Below are 22,663 nucleotides of genomic sequence, written 5' to 3'. Positions count from 1 at the left end.
CGACAGAGGATGAGATGGCTGGATGGCATCACCAACTCAATGGACGTGAGTTTGAGTAAGCTCCGGGAGTTGGTGATGGACAAGGGAGGCCTGGAGTGCTGCAGTCCATGGGGTTGCAAAGAGTCGGACACGACTGAGTGATTGAACTGAATTGAACAGCTCCACATTTTCCACCAAACTCCTATATGTTTCCACAACCTCACTCACTCCTCCAACACCCACCAAAATTTGATTGATCCCTGCAATACTCTAGGTGTCCCAGTAATCCACTGGTAATCCAAAATTTCTTCCTGATCCCAACAGCTCCCTAATAGTCAGTGTCCCTCCCTTCCTGCTCCCATCACAGATCTTAAATGAAACTGACAATCTTACTTCAAACCCCACTCATCTCCTGTGTCATTTTAGAGGCAGCACTGCCATTCCTTCCAGTCACCAGGCTGCAGATTTCGGTGTTTCCCTAGACTTCTGCCATTTCTCTTCACTCCCTGATTACAATCCCCAAGTCTTTTGCATTCTGTCACCTGAATTCCTCTATTCCAGTCCATTCCTCTTTGCAGCCTCGGTCGAAACTCCTCTCCTGCTTGGACTCTCCCTGTATCAGCCTTGTCTCTGCTCTCCCAGACCCATGTCTCCCCTATCTACACTCCACTTGGGATCTAGAGAGGTCTTTTTAAAGCATAAATACGATCAGGCCCGGCCCACCGCTGTTCAAAGCCCATCCATGGCCTCCCTAGGGCTCTCAGGACAGAGTTCAACCCTGGGTAATCTGTTCCTGCAAACTTTCCAGCCTTATCTGTTGCCACTGACTCCTCACACCATGTCTCAAAAATGAGGTTTGAGCATCTACCCCAACACATCACACTCGCTCTTGCTCTTGGATCTTTTCACACCCTGTTCCCTCTGCTTGGAATGCCTTCCTACTCTGTTCTTGGCTGTTTATGAGCCAGAGCTCAGCAGCTCTGTCAGTGCTCTGGGCTCCCCATTCTGGGTTGTCATTCCCTGAGGTAGGCATCTGTCTCTCCTGTAGAGTATCCAGCCCTGGGAGAATAAATCTTGGGTCACTTGGTCGCTGCTGTGTCCCCAGCACAGGGCTGGCCTGACCAGGGGCGGCACTTCAAGAGTTGTTTGATGGCCAGATGAATGAATAAATGAACAGATGGGAGAGACTATGCCAGGCAATGTCTGGGTTCACAGCAAAGTGCTACAGTCCTGACTCTGAGGTCCTGTCAACAGACGTGGTGAACAAATGATTGAGTGACTCACCCAAATGCCTTGGGGAAATTTTATTTAGAGCAGCTGTCTTCCTCTTCTACCCCTGTCCTCTAGGGTCAGAAAGCAAACCTACTATGAAAAAAAAAAAATCAACCTATAAGTCTGTATAAGGGAAAACCTGCTGGCTACCTGCTTGAGGAGGGGGCTAGGGGGCCTCAGTCATCCTGGTCCTCATCCTCATCTTCCTCTTCGTCTTCTTCCTCTTCCTCCGCAGCCGCCAGGGCCTGCTCCTGGGCAGCCTTCAGGGCCTGCTCCTCCTCCACCGTGGGGTCGCTCATCTCTATAGTGTCCGGGCCGCTGGGGTACTCGTGCTGAATGGGGGCTGGCAGGGACGGGTTGAAGTTCTCAGGACTGTACTTATGACCCCAGCCGATGTAGATGTTCTCAAATTTCCTGGAGGGGTGGAGAGGTGCTGGCAAGTCCTCCCTCAAAGACCCCAGCCTGGACTTTTGTTAAAGGTGGGACCCAATTTAGGCACAGCATGCTGCAGAGTTGTGGGCGGTAGAGTGCAATGTGCCCACCAGGTTTCCCTGTTCGACTGTTCTTTCACTATTTCCTGGGCATCTTCCTAACTGCCAGATTGTGTCCAGAGCTGCAATGTCTAACAGCACACATAGCTGGTGAGCACCTGAAACGGGGCTGGCCAGACGGAGGAACTGAATTTTGAATTTTATTTAATTTTCAGATTTCACTTGTGGTTTCTTCTTTGACCTGTTGATTGTTCAGGATTATGCTGTTTAATGCCTACATACTTATGAATTTCCCAAATTTCCTTTTTTAAGAGATATTTTGTTGTTGTTGTGGACTAATTTTTTTTTTTAATCTTGATTTAATTTGTTACAATATTGCTCCTATTTTATGTTTTGGTTTTTTTGTCTTCAAGGCCTGTGGGATCTTAGCCTCCCGAAGGGATCAAACCTGCACCCCCTCTATTGGAAGCTCAGTGTCTTAACCACTGTGCCACCTCAGATTTGCTTCTTTAATTGATTTCTAATTTTATTCCAGTGTGGTAAGAGAAGATATTTTATATGATTAATCTTTCTAAATTTATCATTTGGTCTATCCTGGGGAATGTTCCATATGCACTTGAAAAGAATGTGTGTTCTGCTGTTGTTGGATGATGTGGATTTTATTTAATTTTAATTAATCTAAATTATAAAACCAATACTTCATTTATTGGAAGACATCCAAATATGTCTGGGACAACCTGGGCACGTAAATCTACTTTTTCAACTGTAAATGTTGTGAAATCTGGATACAGGTCAAGTATTTCTGATGAAAATTTAGTACCTAAGGGACTTCCCTGGCAATCCAGTGGTTAAGACTCTGCATTTCCAATGTAGTGGGGTGTGGGTTTGATCTCTGGTTGGGGAACTAAGATCCCACTGGTCGCAAGGTGTGGAAAAAAAAATGCAGCACTCGAATTGAGATCTACTAAAGGTGTAACCTTCACTCCAGATTTTGAAGACAGTATGAACAAAATACAAAGTAGCTCATTAACAATTTTTACATTATTGATTTCATGTTGTAATAAGAATATTTAGGATATTTGGAGTTGAATACATTATTAAATGAATTTTGCCTGTCTATTTTTATTTCTTGAATGTGGCTACTAGAAAATTTTAAATGACATATGTGGCTCATATTTTATATACATTGGCCAGCACTGGTCTAACTGTGGGAGCCTAGCAGTGAACAAATTAGACAAGAATTAGAATTGCTGGCAGAAACCGAAGCAATATTGTAAAGCGATTATCCTTCAATTAAAAACAAATCAATGTTAAAAAAAGCAAAAGAATTAGAATTGCTGCCATGGTGCCTACATTCTAGAGGGAGGAGACTAATAATAAACAAGGATGTAATTGGTTGGGTCAATGGCACCCCACTCCGGTACTCTTGCCTGGAAAATCCTATGGATGGAGGAGCCTGGTAGGCTGCAGTCCATGGGGTTGCGAAGAGTCGGACACGACTGAGCGACTTCCCTTTCACTTTTCACTTTCATGCATTGGAGAAGGAAATGGCAACCCACTCCAGTGTCCTTGCCTGGAGAATCCCAGGGATGGGGGAGCCTGGTGGGCTGCCGTCTATGGGGTCGCACAGAGTCGGACACGACTGAAGCGACTTAGCAGCAGCAGCAGCAGCCCCACCAACTCACCTCTCCCCAGATTTTTAATGGGTGAAGCAAAGAGGAGTAAGTGGGAGAAAGGGGAAGAGACTGAGAGACAGGGAGAGAGCCAGAGAGTTTGCCCTGGGGAGCAGTTTGGATTTGACCTTATTTTCACAGCCTTGCTGTCCCCTCGAGAATCCTCTTCCTCCAGATCGCTTTGTCGGAGGCTTCAAAAATCACTGCTTCCTTGGAAACCCTTGACCTCTGCCAGCCCTGGTTCCTGGGGTCCAGGAACCAGCACCTCACTCAGGAGGCTGCACTTGCTAGGAAGGCAGAGTCTTGGGCTCCAACCCAGACCTAGGGGACCAGAAACTTCGCTTTAACCAGAGCCCCTGGTGAGTCCTAGCCACTCGAAGTTTAGGAAGCTCCAGTCTAGAATGTCCTCCTGGGGAGCCCCCTGGAGGTCCAGTGGATAGGACACAGTGCTTTCACTGCCGGGACCTGGTTCAGTCCCTAGTCAGGGAACTAAGATCCTGCAAGTCTCTCGGCCAAAATAAATGAATAAGTCTGATTTGAATTGCTAAAAAAAAAAAAAAAGAAGAAGAAGAAGAAGGGGAATGTCCCCTAGTTACTTTTCTCTTTCCCTCAAAGGTTTCAGATCAAGGTTGCTTTTCCCAGGAATCCTTCCTTGATCCCTAGACATGACAGTTGAGAGCTGTCATCTGTCCCTCCACTTTCCCTAGTGGTACTTCTCTCCATTTGGAACTAGATATTTGACTGGGGTGGGGATGGGGGTGAGGGAGGGTGAGGCTCCATGTGCCGTTGGCAGCTATGCCTCCTCTGCCTGCTCCCAGATTCATATCTGCTTTTTCAACAAAGTGCTTGGGGCCCAGCATACAGCTGGCAAACAGTGACATTCCAGAGTCTTTTATAAAGAACAAAGTGGGGATAGACGGATGCCTGATTGGGTGGTGGATGGGAGGGTGGATGATGGGTGGTTGGGGACTCGGGAGTGGAGGATGGGTGGGTGAGACCAAGTTTGGATCTTTTGCTTTCAGAGGAATGTTGGCAAATCAGGGTGTGGCCAGAGGGGCATTGGTAAAAGCGAGTATGTCTCTTCCACGCTTCCGGAGGCGAAAAAGAAATTGCGAAGAATGTGGATAAATTATAAAGATTACATCAAATCCCACCTTTCCTTGTGAATCCCAGTAGCGAACCCCGTGCAGGTTCATCATCAAGACGGAAAAGGAAAAGCTATGAAAAGTCGTCGTGCCATCTGGTGGACAGCGCTGGTAAGTGCATGCCCGGGGAGCAGAAAAGCTGGAGAGAGGCGGAGGGACCGCCTGGAGTGTGTAACTGAGGTGAGCGGATATGGAAGTGATTTTGGCTTGCAGATCTTTTGGAAATGACCGGTGAGGGAATCCTGGTGGGGAAGATTTCTGCCCATAGAGAGAAGACCCTCCAGGAGACTTAGGGAAGCAGTTAGCTTCCCCAGAGATGAGACTCTGTCCCTCTAATGGCCACCCCAAAGGGGACATCTGAGTGCTCTCTGGCTCCATGCCTCAAACAGCACGGAACCCTGGGCCAGGGGGGTCAGATATCCAGGTTTGAATCCTGCAGGTGCTGTGTGACCCTGAGTCAATTCCTTTCCCATTCTGATCCTCCATTCTGTCATCCCAGAGGCTCACACCCTCTTGGTTTGGGATTTCTTGGTCTGGGATTTAATCCTCGTGGGACTCCTGGATTCTGAGTGAAGACATTAGCCCCTAGGGGCTTCCTTAAGGGAGCCTATCCGATCTTTGCCCACCCTAGTGGGTTGCCCCAGCACGTCAGACTCTGAGGAAGTTGTAGGAGCGCCCTCTGCTGGGGAAAACTAGAAGAAGACCTACTTGCCACTGGCGTAGGCATAGGCCCCTGGCCAGAGATTGGAGCGCACGACAGCCACGGAATACTGCGGGCTGAGAGTGCAGGACAGGCGGGCGGTCCACGGTGCCATGTGCATGATTTCTGTAGGGGAGCAGAGAGCACCAGGGAGGTCAGAGACTGGCCTGCAGCCCCCTGCCCCGCTGCAATGCACAGCCCCCGAGAAGGGAAGGCAGCGAGAAGGATGGGAGGGAGCAAAGAGGGAGGAAGCGGAAGGGCATGAAGGGAACTGTGGGAACCAACAGCTCTGGCTTCCGTGTTTGAACCCTGGCTCTGACCACTCCTTCTGTGTGGCCCGAGGAAGCCACTCCACCTCTCTGAGCCTCAGTGATCACACCCAGGCAATGGAGACACTTACCTCACCTCCTGTGCGGAGTGGCATGAGTCCCGAGGGCCCCTGACAGGGGTGCCGCTATGATTCCCCTTCTACGTTGGCCATCAGTTTGAACCAGGGCTCAGAGGACGGCCTACAGGCTCCAGACTCATGGAAATCTGCGTTCACATCCTCACTCTGCTCACCCACTCTCAGCCTCTCCTCCTTCCTCCCATCAGTTACCTGAGGTCCCAACCTCAGGAAATTCCTGTCCAGTCTTCCAATATCCAGCTCAAGTCCTGCCTCCTCTGGGGAGGCCGCCCTAGCTCTCGCTCCCTTTTTCCAAGCCCACATGGGACTCAAAAGATCATGTGTCACCATCTGGGCCGTTGCATGGGCCAGATACGGCTCACAAGATGGACATGCTCCTATAACCCCATGGGCTGCCCATTTTATAGATGAGAATGTAACAGAGGCTCAGAGAACTGCTTCCCCTCCCTTTCTCCCAGCCTCCACTGGCCTGTGTGTGGGGCTGTTACCTGCGTCTTCTGAGAGGGGGGTCAGCAGCGGGGGCCCGACCTCCTGCTCCACTTCCTCTACTCCTTCATCTGCCTTCTCTTCCTCCTCCCCCAACTCCTCCTCCTCTTCTGTCTTCTGCAAAGGGTTCACCCAAGTGCAGCGGCCCTGCAGGTGGGGAGGAGGAGGTCAGCTGGTAGCCCCAGGGAACAGCCCAGGCTCTGTTCCCTGGGAAGTGGTGAAGGGCCAGGCAGGATGCTGGGGCCCAGTCCTATTCCCAGGGACCCAGGTGTGGGTAAAGGTCAGGGTGAGTTGCACAGGCAGGAGGGCGGGGGAGAATGGGCCGAGAGAGCTGCTGCGGTGAGACGGGAACCCCTCCTCTCTCAGCCTCTGTGGGCTCCGTTTAGGGAGCCATCCATCCATTCATTTATTGTATATTTAAGGAGCACTTACTATATACATGCAGTGCTTCTGGTGCTGGAGTTACGTCCTTGAGAAAAAGAGACCCCCACATCTCTGCCCTTGTGGAGTTGACATTCAACAGCCCATATGGCACTCTGTTTGCTCATCTGTGAAATGGGGGTGTCATGGATGCCTCTCTCATTGGATTATTGTTGGGTTGAAGGAAGTACTGAAGAGTTAGTAAACGTCTGTTGAATGAATGAGTGAACCTAAGTGCAGACCATATAGCAGACCTCAGTTTCAGCAACTGAATGGGAATGGCCATTATAGCAATCTCAAAAGCGGTTATTCGGAGTCCATAATCAATGTTTATCGAATAAATGAATGAATAAGAAAGTTCCTAGCACACAACAGATGCGTCCTTGAATGGACAAATAAATGTATGTAAAGTTTAGACAAACTAGGCATTCAGTAAATGCAGGTCCACCACCTCTTACCCACACTTTCAAAATTTGGAAAGCTTTGAAAACCAAGTTTTTTTCATGAGTCATTTGGCTGCAATCCTGACTGACAGATGAGAGGCTTTTCAGTGTTGCTGCAGAAAGTGACACCTTTAAAAATGGGCTGCAGCCCCAGTGCCTCCTTGACATGTTATGTAATATATGGTTTGTGCACTGTGTCATCTTTTTATTTTTGTGTATTTTTAAAATGCTCTTATTTTTATAAGTACTTTTTTTGCCATGCCACTTGTCTTGTCAGATCTTAGTTCCCTGACCAGGGATCAAACCCTGGCCCCCAGAAGCCTGGAGTCAGCAAGAATACTGGAGTGGGTTGCCATTTCCTCCTCCAGAGGATCTTCCCCACGCAGGGATCAAACCCAGGTTTCCTGCATTGCAGGCAGATTCTTCACCGCTGAGTGACTGGGGAAAGCCCCTCCTAACCACTGGACCACCAGGGAATTCCAATATCACCATTTTTAAATCTGAAAAATTCGGGATTCCAAGAGGCATCTGGTCCCAAAGGTTTCTGACTGGGGACTGTCAACCAATATCTGTTGAATGAATGGATGGATGGATGCATGGAGGACTATTACGGAGCACAGATGCCTCGCTGCCAGCAGGTTCTTGGCATAGCTAGTTCCGGGGTCACACCTGGTCCTACACCCCACCCCACCCCCGCCCCGGCCTGGGCGGCTGGAGCCCCGCCCTCACCTGCGGCAGGATGTGCTGCGTGTGGTGCACCCAGTTGGCCATGGAATCCACCAGCTCGAGGACTGGGATGCCCTCAAAATCGGGGTTCTCCTCGTAGGAGTCGCGCCCGGCTCCACCTTCCTCCTCTTCGTCGCCCTCCTCCTCGCCAAACTGGTAGAAGCCGAGGGGACTGATGTGCGTGGCGGCCGAGATGCGGGCGATCTGGGCCCGCAGGTAGTTGGCCTCGTTGCCCGGGAAGGGCGGGTAGCTGATGACTGGCGCGTCCAGGTAACCCGTGAAGAACTTCCTGATCTTGCGGGCCTGCACGATCTGGATCGGTGTGACGTGGGGTAGCCGCATCCACGGCCTGCCCGGCTCGTTGCACACGAAATACAGGTACCTGTTGGTGCCGGTTCGGCTGTCTTCCTTGGGGATGACGGGCGGCGGCTTCCACGTGGGCTTGGGGATGACGTCCGTGGCCTTATCCTCGTCCTCGTCGCCCTCCTCCTCTCCGTGCGCCTCCATCCCCTCGCCGCCCTCCGTCATCTCCTCCACCTCCTCCTCCTCCGCCTCCTCTTCGCCCTCCCGGAATTCCACCTCGGCCACCAGGTAGCTGCGACTGAGCCCCAGGATCTTGCCCCAGAAGCGGCAGGTGTGGATGGGCTGCTGCTCCACCAGCTGCTTCAGGGCCATGAAGACGCGGAAACTCTCATCGGAGCTCAGGCCCACGCCGGCCTGCTCGAAGTAGAAGGCCTTCTCCATGATGTTTGGCACCGCGGTCTCAGCCTGCAGCGGGGTAGGGGGCAGATGGCAGAGGGAACCAGGTTGAAGCCCTGCTCCCCATGCTGACTCTCCTAGAGTCCAGAGACTTAAACTACTCGGTAATCCAGTTGCTCAAGCAACCATTTCTGGCCACTGATGGAGGGGTATGTGTGCCAAGGAACCATGATGCTTACTTAAATTGTACCTGCGTGAGTACTCAGTTGCTCAGTTGTGTCTGAGTCTTTTGCAACCCCCATGGACTGTATCCCGCCAGGCTCCTCTGTCCATGGGATTCTCCAGGCAAAATACTGGAGTGGGGTTGACATTTCCTCCTCCAGGTGATCTCTCCAAGCCAGGGATCCAACCTGCATTTCCTGCACTGGCAGGCAGATTCTTTACCACTGAGCCACCTGGGAAGCCCTTAAATTGTATAGTTGATGTAAAAGATTTGGGGACAAATGTATTGCATTTTTTTTCTTAAAGTTGTATAGTGCATTTCCATTTTTTTAAAGCTCCATTTGTGAGTTCAGTGTTATTAATAAAAGGAACAAGTACTGCATTTGCTTTCTGTGAACGCTAGACTGGTTCTTTATTCACAAATATCAGAAGTCCCTCTCCACAGGGGGATTATACATTCCCACCCCCACCCCTGCATTAGGAGCGGTCATGTCACTTGCTCTGACCACTTGAAATGGGAGTGAAAGGGACACAGGTCATACCCAGGCAGGAGCAATAAGAACCAGTGTGGGGTTTGCTATGCCTTGTTTTTCCTGCTCTGCAACTGTGGGAGCCTGAGTCACGGCGGCATCTCCATCACCTTTCATCTCAAATGGCTGATGAGCCGAGCCTCCTAGCCCAGCCTGGATGGGTAGGAAGTGTGAGCGAGAAATAAACTGTGTGACGTTAAGCCGCTGTTTGTTATCTCAGCTCGACATGGCACACCCTGACTAATACTCTATAGGAGGAACACCATGATTTTGAAAGTGATTCTGGCAGTTTCCCGCAATCTAAAACACAGGGCAAAAGCTTCTTTGCCTAATCGACATTTACACCAGCAGCTCGGTGGGACAGAGTCAAAACTGAATCCCCAGACTCACTGTGCTGCCGGCAGGGAAGCTAAGTGAATGAGCAAAGGAAACCCTCTTTGGAGTGTGTGCCTGGCCCATGAGCCAGTGGCCATCACCCTCTTTCTGGGAATGTCTTCCACCCACTTGGCAATGGAGTGGCCTCACCAACCATGATCAGATTATGTCACCCTGCCCTCTGGTCACTGTTGATTGGAGCAAGTGAGGACAAAATGGCAGTTCAGGCTCTCCTTTCTGTCCCTCTGCAATTTGTAACTGGGTGGAGAGAAACTACAGCTGGTGCCCTCCAGCTTAGAAATGACTTCTGTGGGTTGGCTGGGTTTGAACCCGGGTTGGTCTGGCTCCAGAGGCCATAGTCTTAGCCCCTACTCTGTAACTCTTCTATTAACTGTGGAAGCTTCCTCTTTCTTTCTCCCAGTTTCCAGAAAGATCCTATCTATGACCTGAAGGAAAAGATTTCCTACTGGCAACTGGATGGAATTTAAAAAATTAGGAGCAGAGGGGAATCTCTGAATGCCAGCTTGGCCTAGGGTCCAGCTACATTCCTGCCCTTGGGTTTGTTGGGTTCAGTCCACCAAATCAGGACCATTCTCAACCCCCTTCTCCATTGCTTGCTTTCTCCAGACTGGAGAAGTGGAGAAGTTCCACAGTCACTTTCCCAGCCTCCCTTGCAGCCAGGGATGGTCATGTGACCCCATCTGGCCAATAAGATGCAAGCAGATATTTTCTGAGGGGCTCCTGATTGACTGACTGATTTACTGGACCATGCTGCCCAGCTTGTGGGATATTAGTTTCCCAACCAGAGATTGAACCAGCACCCTCAGCAGTGAAAGGGCCAAGTCCTAACCGCTAGACTGCTGGGGAATTCCCTTGCTTTCTGGATTTTTAAAAAAAGGGAGTCAGTGGGTGGGGGGTAGTTTATTGGTGGCCTAGTGCTTAGGACTCAACACTTTCACTGTTGTGGCCTGGGTTCAGTCCCTGGGCAGGGAATGAATATCCCACAAGCCGCATGGCTCAACCGAAAAAAAAAGGTGGGGCATACTGAGAAGAGCTCCCCACTCCCCTTTCAGGGCACTGGTGTGGAAATATGATGTCTGAGGCTGTAGTAGTCATTGTTCAAACATAAAGTGATAAACTCAAGGTACCAAGCGTCAACATGATGATAACCGAACAGAAGGGAGGGAAGCGCTGGGCCTCTCCATGATCTCATGGAAATGCTGCCCCAACTGTACCCACTCTCAGCCCAGCGAAGCAATGAAATGTTCTGCTGCACTGCTTGGACCAAGTCCCTGCAGCCCAAAGTGAGCTTTACTGACTGCCTTGGTCAGAGATAGGGTTTACGCCCAAATTCTTATGATCCTGAAAGGTGCTTTCTTGGTTTGGATGGAGTAAGGGCAAGGGATGAGGGGGAGAGAGGGGGAGAAGATAGCCCTCAGTATCCCTTCTCTGGGGAGCCACCTTGCCAGCCACAGACTGCTTGCACCTGACTGTTAGGTGTGAGAAAAACTATCTTGTCTAAGCCACTCGTCTTCATTTCTGTGACATCTATTTCCTGTCTTAAAGTGAGCTCTGTTGACAAACAAGTACAAGAATAATACCAAAGTTTCTTTAAAACTATAAACGTGAGACTAGTGAGGAACTTTTCAAAACAGAGGTGCAGTGATGGGGAGCCAAATCTGCTATGCAGCGATTGTACACAACAAGCAGGAGAGTCCCAGAACAGAAAACCATCTACAGAGCAAGGCACAAAGCAGGGACTCCAGAAACAGACTGGAGTCCACACGGGTGTAAGCGAAGGGTAGGGGTGGCATTTTCAAAGCGGGGAAAGGACAGTTTTCCCATAAATGCTGTTGGGGATCATAAAAGAAACAGAAATTCTTTCCATTTGAAAGAAATAGAAAATGAGAGGAATGAGAGCCCCTCATACAGAAAAAATAAATACAAAGTGCTGAGTAACAAATTCGATTTTCTTCCTAGAATCATGCACAGGCCACAGATACCCGCACTAATTTTGCCCTTTTACAAACCTCATATTAAAAACTCCAGCTCCAAAAGCAATCATCAAAAATACAGCGACCAAAGAAACCCCGCCTCCAAGTTCTAAGGGGTGGGGCCTCTAGTGACTTGGCTTCGAAGAGGGCAGAGCCTCCCTCAGGATTATACTTCAGGGGGCGGAGCCGAGGGTGGAGCCTCCAAAGGCACAGCGTTCTAAGGAGGCGGGGCCATCAGGGACTGGCGATAGATGGGGTGCGACCTGGAGGAGTCGGGGAGGAAGAGTGCAGTTCTAAGGCGATGCGGCCTCCTTAGAGACTTCGAGACTGCTGATCTAAAATTTAAAACCGTATTTTCAGGTAAAAACTGTTCGTGTCTAAGACTTGGATTCCCACCTGCGCTCTGCTCACCCAAGGGCTCATTCATTCCTTGGTCAGATGGTCGTTCCCGGTTCTCTCAGCATCTCACCCCATTGTGGCCAGAACCCTAGAATTTCAGAAGCATGAGACGTGAGCACAGACCAACAGCATCTGCAGAGATGGCCGAGATGATAGCCCAGGCTTTGGAGGACACAGCCCTGCTGAGAGAGTCAGTTCCTAGGCAGGTTGATAAGGAGTCTAGGGGTCTCCAAGGAGAGAGGGGTCTGGAATTCTCAAGGAGGAAGAAAGGACAAACTTTTTTTCTTTCTCCACATTCCTTAGGATTATATAACAATAATGTATCCTGCCTAAGGACAGTCTTTGGATTCAACCTTCTGTTATCTTAAAATGTTAATTATGGGAGTAGACCTGGTCTTTACATGGATGTATCTTGCCTGAGGACAGTGTTATCTTAAAATGTAAATTATGGGAGTAGGACTGATGAGGTCTTTACAACCTCCAGATATTCTTTGGATTATATAACTTCATTGTTAACACTAGCAAGCGGGTACCCTTTCTGCCCCCTTCTGATGCCTATGTCAGAAGCTTTTTCTATCTCCTTTATACTTTAATAAAACTTTATTACACAAAAGCTCTGAGCAATCAAGCCTCGTCTCTGGCCCCGGATTGAATTCTTCTCCTCCGGGGGCCAAGAATCCCGGTGTATTCGCGTGATTCAACAACAATCTTTCACTGCCTTCTTCGTCCCGGCTTTTCTAGTTTTGAGCCCTCTAAGTCCTCCCTCCATGAATAGGAATAATAAATGGCACTTGCCTTAAGGTTGCTTCAGGGATGAAATGAGCCTACACTCCTAAGCCTAGGAGATGTCAGAATTATCGTAAACAGAGAGTTCTCAACAAATGTTTGTTTATATTTCTTTCTTTTTGGCTGCACCACAGGGCTTGTGGGATCTTAGTTCCCTGACCAGGAAAGGAACTTGTGCCCCCTGCATTGGAGGAGTGAGGTCTTAACCACTGGACCACAAGGGAAAGTGAAAGTGAAGTCGCTCAGTCGTGTCCGACTCTTTGCGACCCCATGGATGTAGTCTATCAGGCTTCTCCGTCCATGGGATTTTCCAGGCAAGAGTGCCAGAGTGGATTGCCATTTCCTTCTCCAAGGGAAATCCACAAGGGAAGTCCCCCCAAAATGTTTCTTAAACCAGTGAAAGAACATTTCAGCCAAATTTTAAGCCATCGTCCAATGCTGTATCCAATGCAGGAGACACCATCCAATGCAGGAGACACAGGTTCAGTCCAGGGGTTGGGAAGAGCCCCTGGAGAAGGAAATGGCAACCCACTCCAGTACTCTTGCTGGGAAAATACCATGGACAGAGGGGCCCGGCGGGCTACAGTCCATAGGGTGACAAAGAGTCAGACACGACTGAGCAACTGAACACAATGCTGGAAAGAAAACCATGGAATTAAATATTCCGAGGATAGTAGAATGTTCATGAGTCGTGGGTGGAAGACTTGTTAGCAGGTCTCAATTTGCAAAAGAGGAAACTGAGTCCAGGGGATAGAAGACACCTTCAGTGTTGAAAAACTCCAGAAGGTAGCAGGTTTCACAGAAAATATCCACAAAGCAGTTATTTTGCAGAAAGGAGGAAAGGATGGCAGGAGAAACCAGCCTCTACCTCCATGTGGCACTGGAGTCAGGTTTCTACAACTTTCCCTCTGCTTCAAACCTTCTGGTGGTGCCCCAGTGGCTTCGGGAGAAAGCCTAAACCCCTTAGCCTGGAGTTCAAGGCCCTCAGTGGCTGGTCCCACCACTCCGGCTCTTTCTGCCACTCACGCCTCCCCACTGGCTCGCTCACCGTCTCCTCCTCCATCTCCTGCTCTCCCTCGCCACTGCCGCTCCGGCCGAACAATGCCTTCTGCCTCTCGGCCATCTCGTAAGTGGGCTGCATCTCCGGGTCGTCCCGAAGCGTATCCAACTTGGGGTGGAACCATTCCCACTGAGTGGTGCGGTTCAGCGACTCCAGGAGGAACAAGGGGTCCTCCGGCCTCTGGTTCAGGATCTTGGTCAGCAGGTTCGCCAGGTGCTCATACCTGCCTCAGGGAGAGGGGAGTAGGAGGTGGGGGACACTGATCACTCAGCTTGCTGAGCTCGCTGTTGTGTATGTGGCCCTGTCCCTGGCACTAGGGACACCATAGATAACAGAAAAGGTCCCTGCCCTGATGGACCTGACAGTCTGGCGATAGAGACAGATATTAACCAAATGGGCAAAATATACAAAAGTGTGTAATTATAGGGAGGTAAACAAAGCAGGGAATGGGGATTGGGAATGCTAGGGATAGGAAATGGTTTGCAGTTTTAAATAGGGAGGCCAGGGGGAGCCTCACTAAGGTGACCTTTAAGCTGAGATCTGAATGATCTTATTCACTGAGGGGGCGTACTGTGCAAATATTAGAAGGAAGAGTGTTGCAGTTGGAGGGAACAGCATACGCATAGGTCCTGAGACATTTCATGAGTCTAACATAATCTTGATATCAGAACTCAGGGAAAGTAGGAGAAAGGGAAAGTCCATGCCAGTCTCATTTAGAACTACATATGCTGAAATCCTAAGCGAGTGGTACCTGGCATTCTTAAAAGGATGTTGTTGTTGCTGTTTAGTTGCTCAGTCCTGTCCGAATCTTTGCAACCCTATGGAAACCCTGTAGGGTGCCAGGCTCCTCTGTCTCCATGGGATTATCTAGTCAAGAATACTGTGGGATTATTCAAACAGTTCCGGAAGTCCTAGCTACAGCAATCAGAGAAGAAAAAGAAATAAAAATAATCCACGTTGGAAAAGAAGAAGTAAAGATCTCCCTGTTTGCAGATGACATGATACTGTACATAGAAAACCCCAAAGATAGTATCAGAAAATTACTAGAGCTAATCAGTGAATTTAGCAAAGTTGCAGGATGCAAAATCAATACACAGAAATCACTTGCATTCCTATATACTAACAATGAAAAATCAGAAAGAGAAATTAAGCAATCAATCCCATTCACCACTGCAACAAAAAGAATTAAATATCTAGGAATAAATTTGCCTAAGGAGACAAAAGAACTGAACACAGAAAATTATAAGACACTAATAAAGAAAGGCAATGCCAAAGATTGCTCAAACTACTGCACAATTGCACTCATCTCACACGCTAGTAAAGTAATGCTCAAAATTCTCCAAGCCAGGCTTCAACAATACGTGAACTGTGAACTTCCAGATGTTCAAGCTGGTTTTAGAAAAGGCAGAGGAACCAGAGATCAAATTGCCAACATCCGCTGGATCACTGAAAAAACAAAAGTGTTCCAGAAAAAACATCGATTTCTGCTTTATTGACTATGCCAAAGCCTTTGACTGTGTGGATCACAATAAACTGTGGAAAATTCTGAAAGAGATGGGAATACCAGACCACCTGACCTGCCTCTTGAGAAACCTGTATGCAGGTCAGGAAGCAAAAGTTAGAACTGGACATGGAACAACAGACTGGTTCCAAATAGGAGAAGAAGTACCTCAAGGCTGTATATTGTCACCCTGCTTATTTAATTTCTATGCAGAGTACATCATGAGAAATGCTGGGCTGGAAGAAGCACAAGCTGGAATCAAGATTGCCAGGAGAAATATCAATAACCTCAGATATGCAGATGACACCACCCTTATGGCAGAAAGTGAAGAGGGACTAAAAAGCCTCTTGATGAAAGTGAAAGAGGAGAGTGAAAAAGTTGGCTTAAAGCTCAACATTCAGAAAACTAAGATCACGGCATCTGGTCCCATCACTTCATGGGAAATAGATGGAGAAACAGTAGAAACAGTGACAGACTATTTTTTTGGGCTCCAAAAACACTGCAGATGGTGACTGCAGGCATGAAATTAAGACACTTACTCCTTGAAAGAAAAGTTATGACCAACCTAGACAGCATATTCAAAAGCAGAGACATTACTTTGTCAACAAAGGTCCGTCTAGTCAAGGCTATGGTTTTGCCAGTGGTCATGTATGGATGTGAGAGTTGGACTGAGAAGAAAGCTGAGCACTGAAGAATTGATGCTTTTGAACTGAGGTGTTGGAGAAGACTCTTGAGAGTCCCTTGGACTGCAAGGAGATCCAACCAGTCCATCCTAAAGGAAATCAGTCCTGAATATTCATTGGAAGGACTGATGTTGAAGCTGAAACTCCAATACTTTGGCTACCTGATGCAAAGAACTGACTCACTGGAAAAGACCCTGATGCTGGGAAAGATTGAGGTGGGAGGAGAAGGGGATAACAGAGGATGAGGTGGTTGGATGGCTTCACCGACACAATGGACATGAGTTTGAGTAAACCCTGGGAGTTGGTGATGGACAGGAGGCTTGGCATGCTGCAGCCCATGGGGTCACAAAGAGTCAGACATGACTGAGCGACTGAACTGAACTGAATGAAAGAAATCAAAAGATGACATAAACAGAGGGGGAGATATTCCATGTTCCTGGGTAGGAAGAATCAATATTGTGAAAATGACTGTACTACCAGATGCAGTCTACAGATTCAATGCAATCCATGTCAAATTACCAAAGGCATTTTTCATAGAACTAGAACAAAAAATTTCACAATTCATATGGAAACACAAAGATCCCGAATAGCCAAAGCAGTCCTGAAAAAGAAGAATGGAGCTGGAGGAATCAACCTTTCTGACTTCAGATTATACTACAAAGCTACAGTCATCAAGACAGTATGGTACTGGCACAAAAACAGAACATAGACCAATCAAACAAGACAGAAAGTGCAGAAATAAACCCACGCACCGATGGGTACCTTATTTTTGACAAAGGAGGCAAGCACATACAATGGGGCAAAGACAGCCTCTTCAATAAATGGTGCTGGGAAAACTGGACAGCTGAATGTAAATGAATGAAATTAGAACACTTCCTAACACCATACACAAAGATAAACTCACAATGGATTCAAGACCTAAATGTACGACCAGAAACTATTAAACTCTTAGAGGAAAACATAGGCAGAACACTCGATGACATAAATCAAAGCAAGATCCTCTAGGAGCCACCTCCTAGAGTAATGGAAATAAAAACAAAAGTAAACAGATGGGACCTGATTAAACTTAAAAATTTTTGCACAGCAAAGGAAACTATAAGCAAGGTGAAAAGACAACCCTCAGAATGGGAGAAAATAATAGCAAATGAAACAACTGACAAAGGATTAATTTCCAAAATATACAAGCAGTTCATACAACTCAATGCCAGAAAAAGAAACAGCCCAATTAAAAAGTGGGGGAAAGACTTAGACATTTCTCCAAAGAAGACATACAGATGGCTAACAAACACATGAAAATATGCTCAATATTGCTCATTATTAGAGAAATGCAAATCAAAACTACAATGAGATATCATCTCATACTGGTCAGAATGGCCATCATCAAAAAGCCTACAAACAAACGCTGGAGCAGATGTGGAGAAAAGGGAACGCTCTTGCACTGTTGGTGGGAATGTAAATTGATACAGCCACTAAGATGGTATGGAGATTCCTTAAAAAAAAACTAGGGATAAAACCCCATATGACCCAGCAATCCCACTTCTAGGCATATACCCTTAGAAAACTAAAATTAAAAAAGACACATGTATCCCATTGTTCATTGCTGCACTATTTACAATAGCTAGAACATGGAAGCAACCTAGCTTTCTATTGACAGATGAATGGATAAAGAAATTGTGGTACATATACATAATGGAATATTACTCAGCCATTAAAAATGAATGCATTTGAGTCCGTTCTGATGAGGTGGATGAACCTAGAATCTATTATACAGAGTGAAGTGAGTCAGAAAAAAAAGTTAAATATCATATTCTAATGTGTATATACAGAATCTAGAAAAATGGTACTGAAGAATTTATTCATAGGACAGCAGTGGAGAAGCAGACACAGAGAAGAGGCTTATGGACATGGGGAGAGGGGAGGAGCAGGTGAGATGTATGGAAAAAGTAACATGGAAACTTACATTACCACATGTGAAATAGATAGCCAATGGGAATTTGCTATATGGCTCAGAAAACTCAAACAGGGGCTCTGTATCAATCTAGAGGGGTGGGATGGGGTGGGAGATGGGAGGGAGCTTCAAAAGGGAAGGGATATATGTACACCTATGGCTGATTCATGTTCAGGTTTGACAGAAAACAACAAAATTCTGTAAAGCAATTATCCTTCAATTAAAAAATAAATTAAAAAAGAATACTGTGGGTTGCCATTTCCTTCTCCAGGGGATCTTCCCAACCCAGGGATGCAACCTGCGTCTCCTACATTGGCAGGCAGATTCTTTACTATTGAGCCACCATGGAAGCCCCTAAAGGGTGGCACACCATGATTAAATAGGGCTAACAAGAATGCTAGACTGGACCTATATTAGAAAAATACAGAAAAAAATTAATTAATCACATTAACATGTTAAAAGAGATTATGGGAGATCACCTCAATAGGTGCAGAGAAACTAACATTCAGTATCCACTCATGATGTTTAAAAACCTAGGATACTAGGAATAGAATAATATTCTATAATCTCATAAAGAGGAGACATGTGTAAGCTGCAGCACACACCAAATGTAATGGTGAAAGACTGAATAATTCTATGAGATTGGAAAGGTAGAAGCCTTCTTTTACCATTTCTATAAAATGCACTGGAGATCCCAGCCAATGAAATATGACATGAAAAAGAAAATGTAAAATTTTAGAAAGGAAGAAGCAAAACTACCATGGTTTGCAGATGACATGATTGAGAATGGAGTGTAAAGACCTTGAGCTGAGGGTGTGCCTGGCATGTTGGAGGAATATTGAGGTCATTGTGGCTGGAGCAGAGTGAGGAAGACGGGTTGAGATAGGAAAAGGAGGCTGGAGAGTTAACAGTACCAGCATGACTTCCATTCACCTGAGTCAGGCACTATGCTGGGCCCTTGAAAGCAATGCTGAATTCTCACCACAGACACCTGAGAGAAAATTATGATCCTCACTTTCCGGATGAGGAAACTGAAGCTTAGAAAAGTTGAGGTCATGAGGTCACCCAGGGGTAGCACAGCCAGGATCGAAAACCAAGTTGGCTTAATTTCTGAGCCACCTGGTGGCTCAGATGGTAAAGAGTCTGTCTGCAATGCAGGAGACCCAAGTTCAATCCCTGGGTTGGGAAGATCCCCTGGAGAAGGAAATGGCAACCCATTCCAGTATTCTTGCCTGGAAAATCCCATGGACAGAGGAGCCTGGAGGGTGGCTACAGTTCATTGAGTCACAAACAGACATGACTGAGCAACTCCACTTTCACTTTCACTTTGCCTAATTTCAAATCATGTATGTCTAAGCCTCTTCAGTGTGCAACCATTTGGCAGCAGTGCTGGGTGTGGTTGAGAGCCATCATTGACTTGGGAAGGGCAAGAAGGAGAGAGAGCTTTCCAACAGGGGACTTGAGGGAACTCACTGGAGCTCACTCTAACCTACTGGTTAGAATTCAGGTTTTCATTGCTATGGCCCAGGCTCAATCCCCAGTCAGGGGACTAATATTCTGCAAGCCATGCGGCATGACCAAAAAAAAAGAAAGAGAAAAGACCCATTAAGGGACCTTGAAACTCCCAAGGGCTGGGTGCTGTTGGGGCAGAGCTGTGGGTTATTTATTTATTTTGAGGTTAATTTTGACTAGATTCTAGGATCTGAGGTAGGAGCTGACTAGAGATGACATTTGGAGAGGGAGGAGGGGTTGAATTACATAGGACCTTGAAGGCTGTTCTGAGAAGTAGGAACCTTCTTCTGAAGGCACTGGTGAGCCATGGCAGGCTCTGAGCATGGGAGGAATGGGGGTCAGCTTTGTGCTTGAGCAAGACCTGCTACTCCTCCCAACTCTTTTCTCATTCTCCTACTTCCTCCCTTGGTTCCAGTTACACCAGCCTCCTTGCTGTTCCTCAAACACAGCAAGCTCCCAAGCCTTTAAGCTCACTGTGGCCTCAGTTCAGTTCAGTTCAGTTCAGTTGCTCAGTCGTGTCCGACTCTTTGCGACCCCATGAATCGCAGCACGCCAGGCCTCCCTGTCCATCACCAACTCCCGGAGTTTACTCTGTGTCCTATGTCTGGACAATTCTTCCTCCAGTTTACCCACATGGTGCTCTCTCTCTCACCTCTTTCAGGTTCCTGATCAAATGTAACTTCCTCAGAGAGGCCTTCCCTGACCTCGTATGATTTAACATCCACTCCCATCCCCCTTACTCTGCTCTATCGCTCACCTTAGCTGTTATCACCTTATACTTATTGTCCATTCCCCCACTAGAGTGTAAGCTTCATGAGGCTGTGATGGGGGCCTATGACTGCATCTACATGGCCTTGGCAAATGCCTTTCTCAGGCAGGAAATGTTAGTGGATAACAGGGCCTCAGGAGCCAAATCACTTGTGCTGAAATCCTGGATCTACCATAGCTAAGCTGTGTTATTTTGCACGTGGGACCTAATTCCTCTGTGTCTGTTTCCCTCCCTGGGTTAGGCAGTAACTAACTAAGTACTGGCTTAGACAGTAAAGAATTCGCCTGCGATGCGGGAGACCTGGGTTCAGTCCCTGGATTGGGAAGATCCCCTGGAGAAGGGAATGGCTAGCTACTCCAATATTCTTGCCTAGAGAATTCCATAGACAGAGGAGCCTGGCAGGCTACAATCCATGGGGTTGTAAAGCCTCCAATTGGACTGAGCGACTTTCACTTTTCTTTCAAAATTGGAACAGATGTGCTAAGCTCAGCCATGAGAACCAGCTGTTAACCTGTGAATTGCTGGCACAGTCTGGTTAAGTAAATGCTAGCTAGTGTTGCTATTTATTCCCTAACTCTCAGTCTGAGTTAGATGCCCCCAGAGTGGTCGCTGGTTCTCAGTGAAGAGCAATCTCGTCTAGACGAGGAGGTGGGGCCTTGGCTGAGGTCTCTCCCTGTCTGGGTCCCTCCCTCGCCCCACTTCCATGGCCCTCTCTCACAGGCTGAGGTCGCTGTTGACGCTGGTCTGCAGCAGGTAGGCCTTGGCGTTCTGCACGGCCAGCTCGCGAGGTTCTGGCTCGGGCAACTCCATATTGAAGGACATGAAACCCAGCTCAGAGGGCGAGAACTGAAGAGTGGGGTCATCCCTCATGTAGGGCCCATGCTGGGTACCCTGGCTGAATGGCAGGTCGTCTCTCTGGTACATGGTGAACTGGCCCGGGAGGTCTGCTGGCGGCCCCTGGTAGGCAGACTCCAGTTGCTGGAATAGGTTGCCTTCACCCTGCTGTAGCTGGGGCAGCATTAGGCTGGCGTTGTGGCTGGCCTGGAGCCTGCCCTCGCTCAGGTAAGCTTGGGGCTGCACCTCTGCGGAAAAGCCTGGGTTCACATAAGGGTCCTCGGCCTGGAAAACCAGGTTCTCGTTTGGGGTCAGGCTGGCCCTCTGTGGCCAGCCACGGAGGTTGCTCTGATTCGACAGCACCTCCTGACTGCCGCGCAGGATCTGGGCGTCAAGCGGTATCTGCTGCAGCTCCTCGGGGACCAGGGGCCTGGTGCGTTCCCGACTGCGCCGCCGCTCGGAGACCTGTGAGTTTCTACTGCTGGAGGTCGGCTGAGAAGGGGGCTCGGGGTCAGGTGGAGGGTCCCCCATAGTTCAAAGGGATCGCAGACTTCCAGGAAGAAGGCTTGCAGATAGGCAGGCCAGATCAGTCGCCCGTTTTGTGTGCACCCAGCAGCCGCTGGGCTAGCTGCGCCAGTTGCTAGGGATGGAGGGGGCGGGCCGTTACCAGGACAGGGCACGCGGGGATGCGCGACCAAGAAGCGGCTTTTCGCGCAGGCGCAGCCCCATGCCAGAGGGGCTTGCAGTCTTCCCCGGCGGGTTGGAGGGCCTCCTGGGCACGCCCACCAGCCTCTGCACAATCCCACAGCTGACACGGAGGCAGGCATCAGAGATGACACGCATACCCCAGACCGGCGATCTTTTTTACTTTTTTAATTTTTAAAGGCAAAGCACCGTCGGCCAAGCCCCTCCCCGGCCTCCCTGAGCTCCCAGTCCCACTCCCCGGCCCCCCAACAAGCTCCGTCAGCTATTCCCCTTGGTCTCCGGTTCGCCCACTTCCTCAGTGGCGGGGCTGGGAGTCTGCACTGTGTCTTCTCCAGCAGCTGTGAGGGGCTGGGGGCTCCGCTCCTCCTTTGAAAGCAATCCACCTGCTGCAGTTTCCTGGTGACAGAAGCGGGGGCAGGTCAAAGACAGCGTGGTCGCACCTCCAGTACTTCTTCAGGCCCTACCCTTCCCGCCCCCTCCCCGCCTTGGACACTAGGCACACACACTTAACCCCGGCCCCTGGTTTCCCTCGTCCTCTGTTGCTCTGGGGCGGTCATCCCTACCTTAGGTAGGGGTCCCTCAAGACTAGAGTCCAGCAGTGCGGCCTCAGTCAGCCCCGAGTCATCGTCCATGCTGATGAAGATGGCCGGGGTCTCACACTCAGGCCCCTCCTCCCGGAAGTCAATGGCTTCCTCTGGCTGGGGGGGGCCTGGCCGCGCCGAGGAAGAGGACGAGGACGAGGAGGGGCCTCCCAGTCCCCCAGGCTTCAGCTTCTGTTCTTCCTCCAGTTGCCGCTTTAAGGCCTTCTCCTGGGCCAGCCGCAGGCCGATGAGATCTTGAGGGGGTCGGGGGGCCGGAGGTGGTGCCAGGGCCAGAGGCTCTAAGTCATCCTGGAGGTGCGGGGT

The 22,663-nt window shown here is 48.8% G+C and overlaps 2 protein-coding genes across 6 annotated transcripts in view; both read right to left on the bottom strand.

Moving 5' to 3' along the window:
- Positions 1 to 1,427: 1,427 nt before the first annotated feature.
- RSPH6A (radial spoke head 6 homolog A) lies at positions 1,428 to 21,637 on the bottom strand. Its single transcript, XM_005893909.3, has 6 exons — positions 20,938 to 21,637; positions 13,795 to 14,029; positions 7,745 to 8,509; positions 6,155 to 6,299; positions 5,269 to 5,386; positions 1,428 to 1,665 (listed from the first exon to the last, which is right to left on the bottom strand). Exons 1-6 carry the CDS (start codon positions 21,582 to 21,584, stop codon positions 1,428 to 1,430), a joined length of 2,148 nt encoding a protein of 715 aa, XP_005893971.2. The 5' UTR covers positions 21,585 to 21,637.
- A 293-nt stretch (positions 21,638 to 21,930) lies between these two features.
- The window catches only part of SYMPK (symplekin scaffold protein), a 33,238-nt gene continuing 32,505 nt past the window's right edge, over positions 21,931 to 22,663 (bottom strand). For all 5 annotated transcript variants that reach the window (XM_014477625.2, XM_070387487.1, XM_070387486.1 and 2 more), the window contains 2 exons: positions 22,322 to 22,648; positions 21,931 to 22,154 (listed from right to left, as the gene is read on the bottom strand). In XM_014477625.2, coding sequence (XP_014333111.1) covers positions 22,017 to 22,154; positions 22,322 to 22,648 — 465 coding nt within the window. In that variant the 3' untranslated portion in view covers positions 21,931 to 22,016. The remainder of the gene's footprint in view (positions 22,155 to 22,321; positions 22,649 to 22,663) is intronic.

Source organism: Bos mutus, chromosome 18 (assembly GCF_027580195.1).
Source record: "Bos mutus isolate GX-2022 chromosome 18, NWIPB_WYAK_1.1, whole genome shotgun sequence".
Classification (NCBI taxonomy): domain Eukaryota; kingdom Metazoa; phylum Chordata; class Mammalia; order Artiodactyla; family Bovidae; genus Bos; species Bos mutus.
This window is presented reverse-complemented; position numbering and strand designations above follow the sequence as displayed.

Excerpts from the sequence above, each read along its gene's own strand:
- RSPH6A (XM_005893909.3), bottom strand. The coding sequence starts at position 21,584 with ATGGGGGACCCTCCACCTGACCCCGAGCCCCCTTCTCAGCCGACCTCC. Across the intron at positions 14,030-20,937 it reads GTCAACAGCGACCTCAGCCT|GTATGAGCACCTGGCGAACC; the intron begins GTGAGAGAGGGC and ends TCCCTGAGGCAG. Across the intron at positions 5,387-6,154 it reads CCCCCTCTCAGAAGACGCAG|AAATCATGCACATGGCACCG; the intron begins GTAACAGCCCCA and ends GCTCCCCTACAG.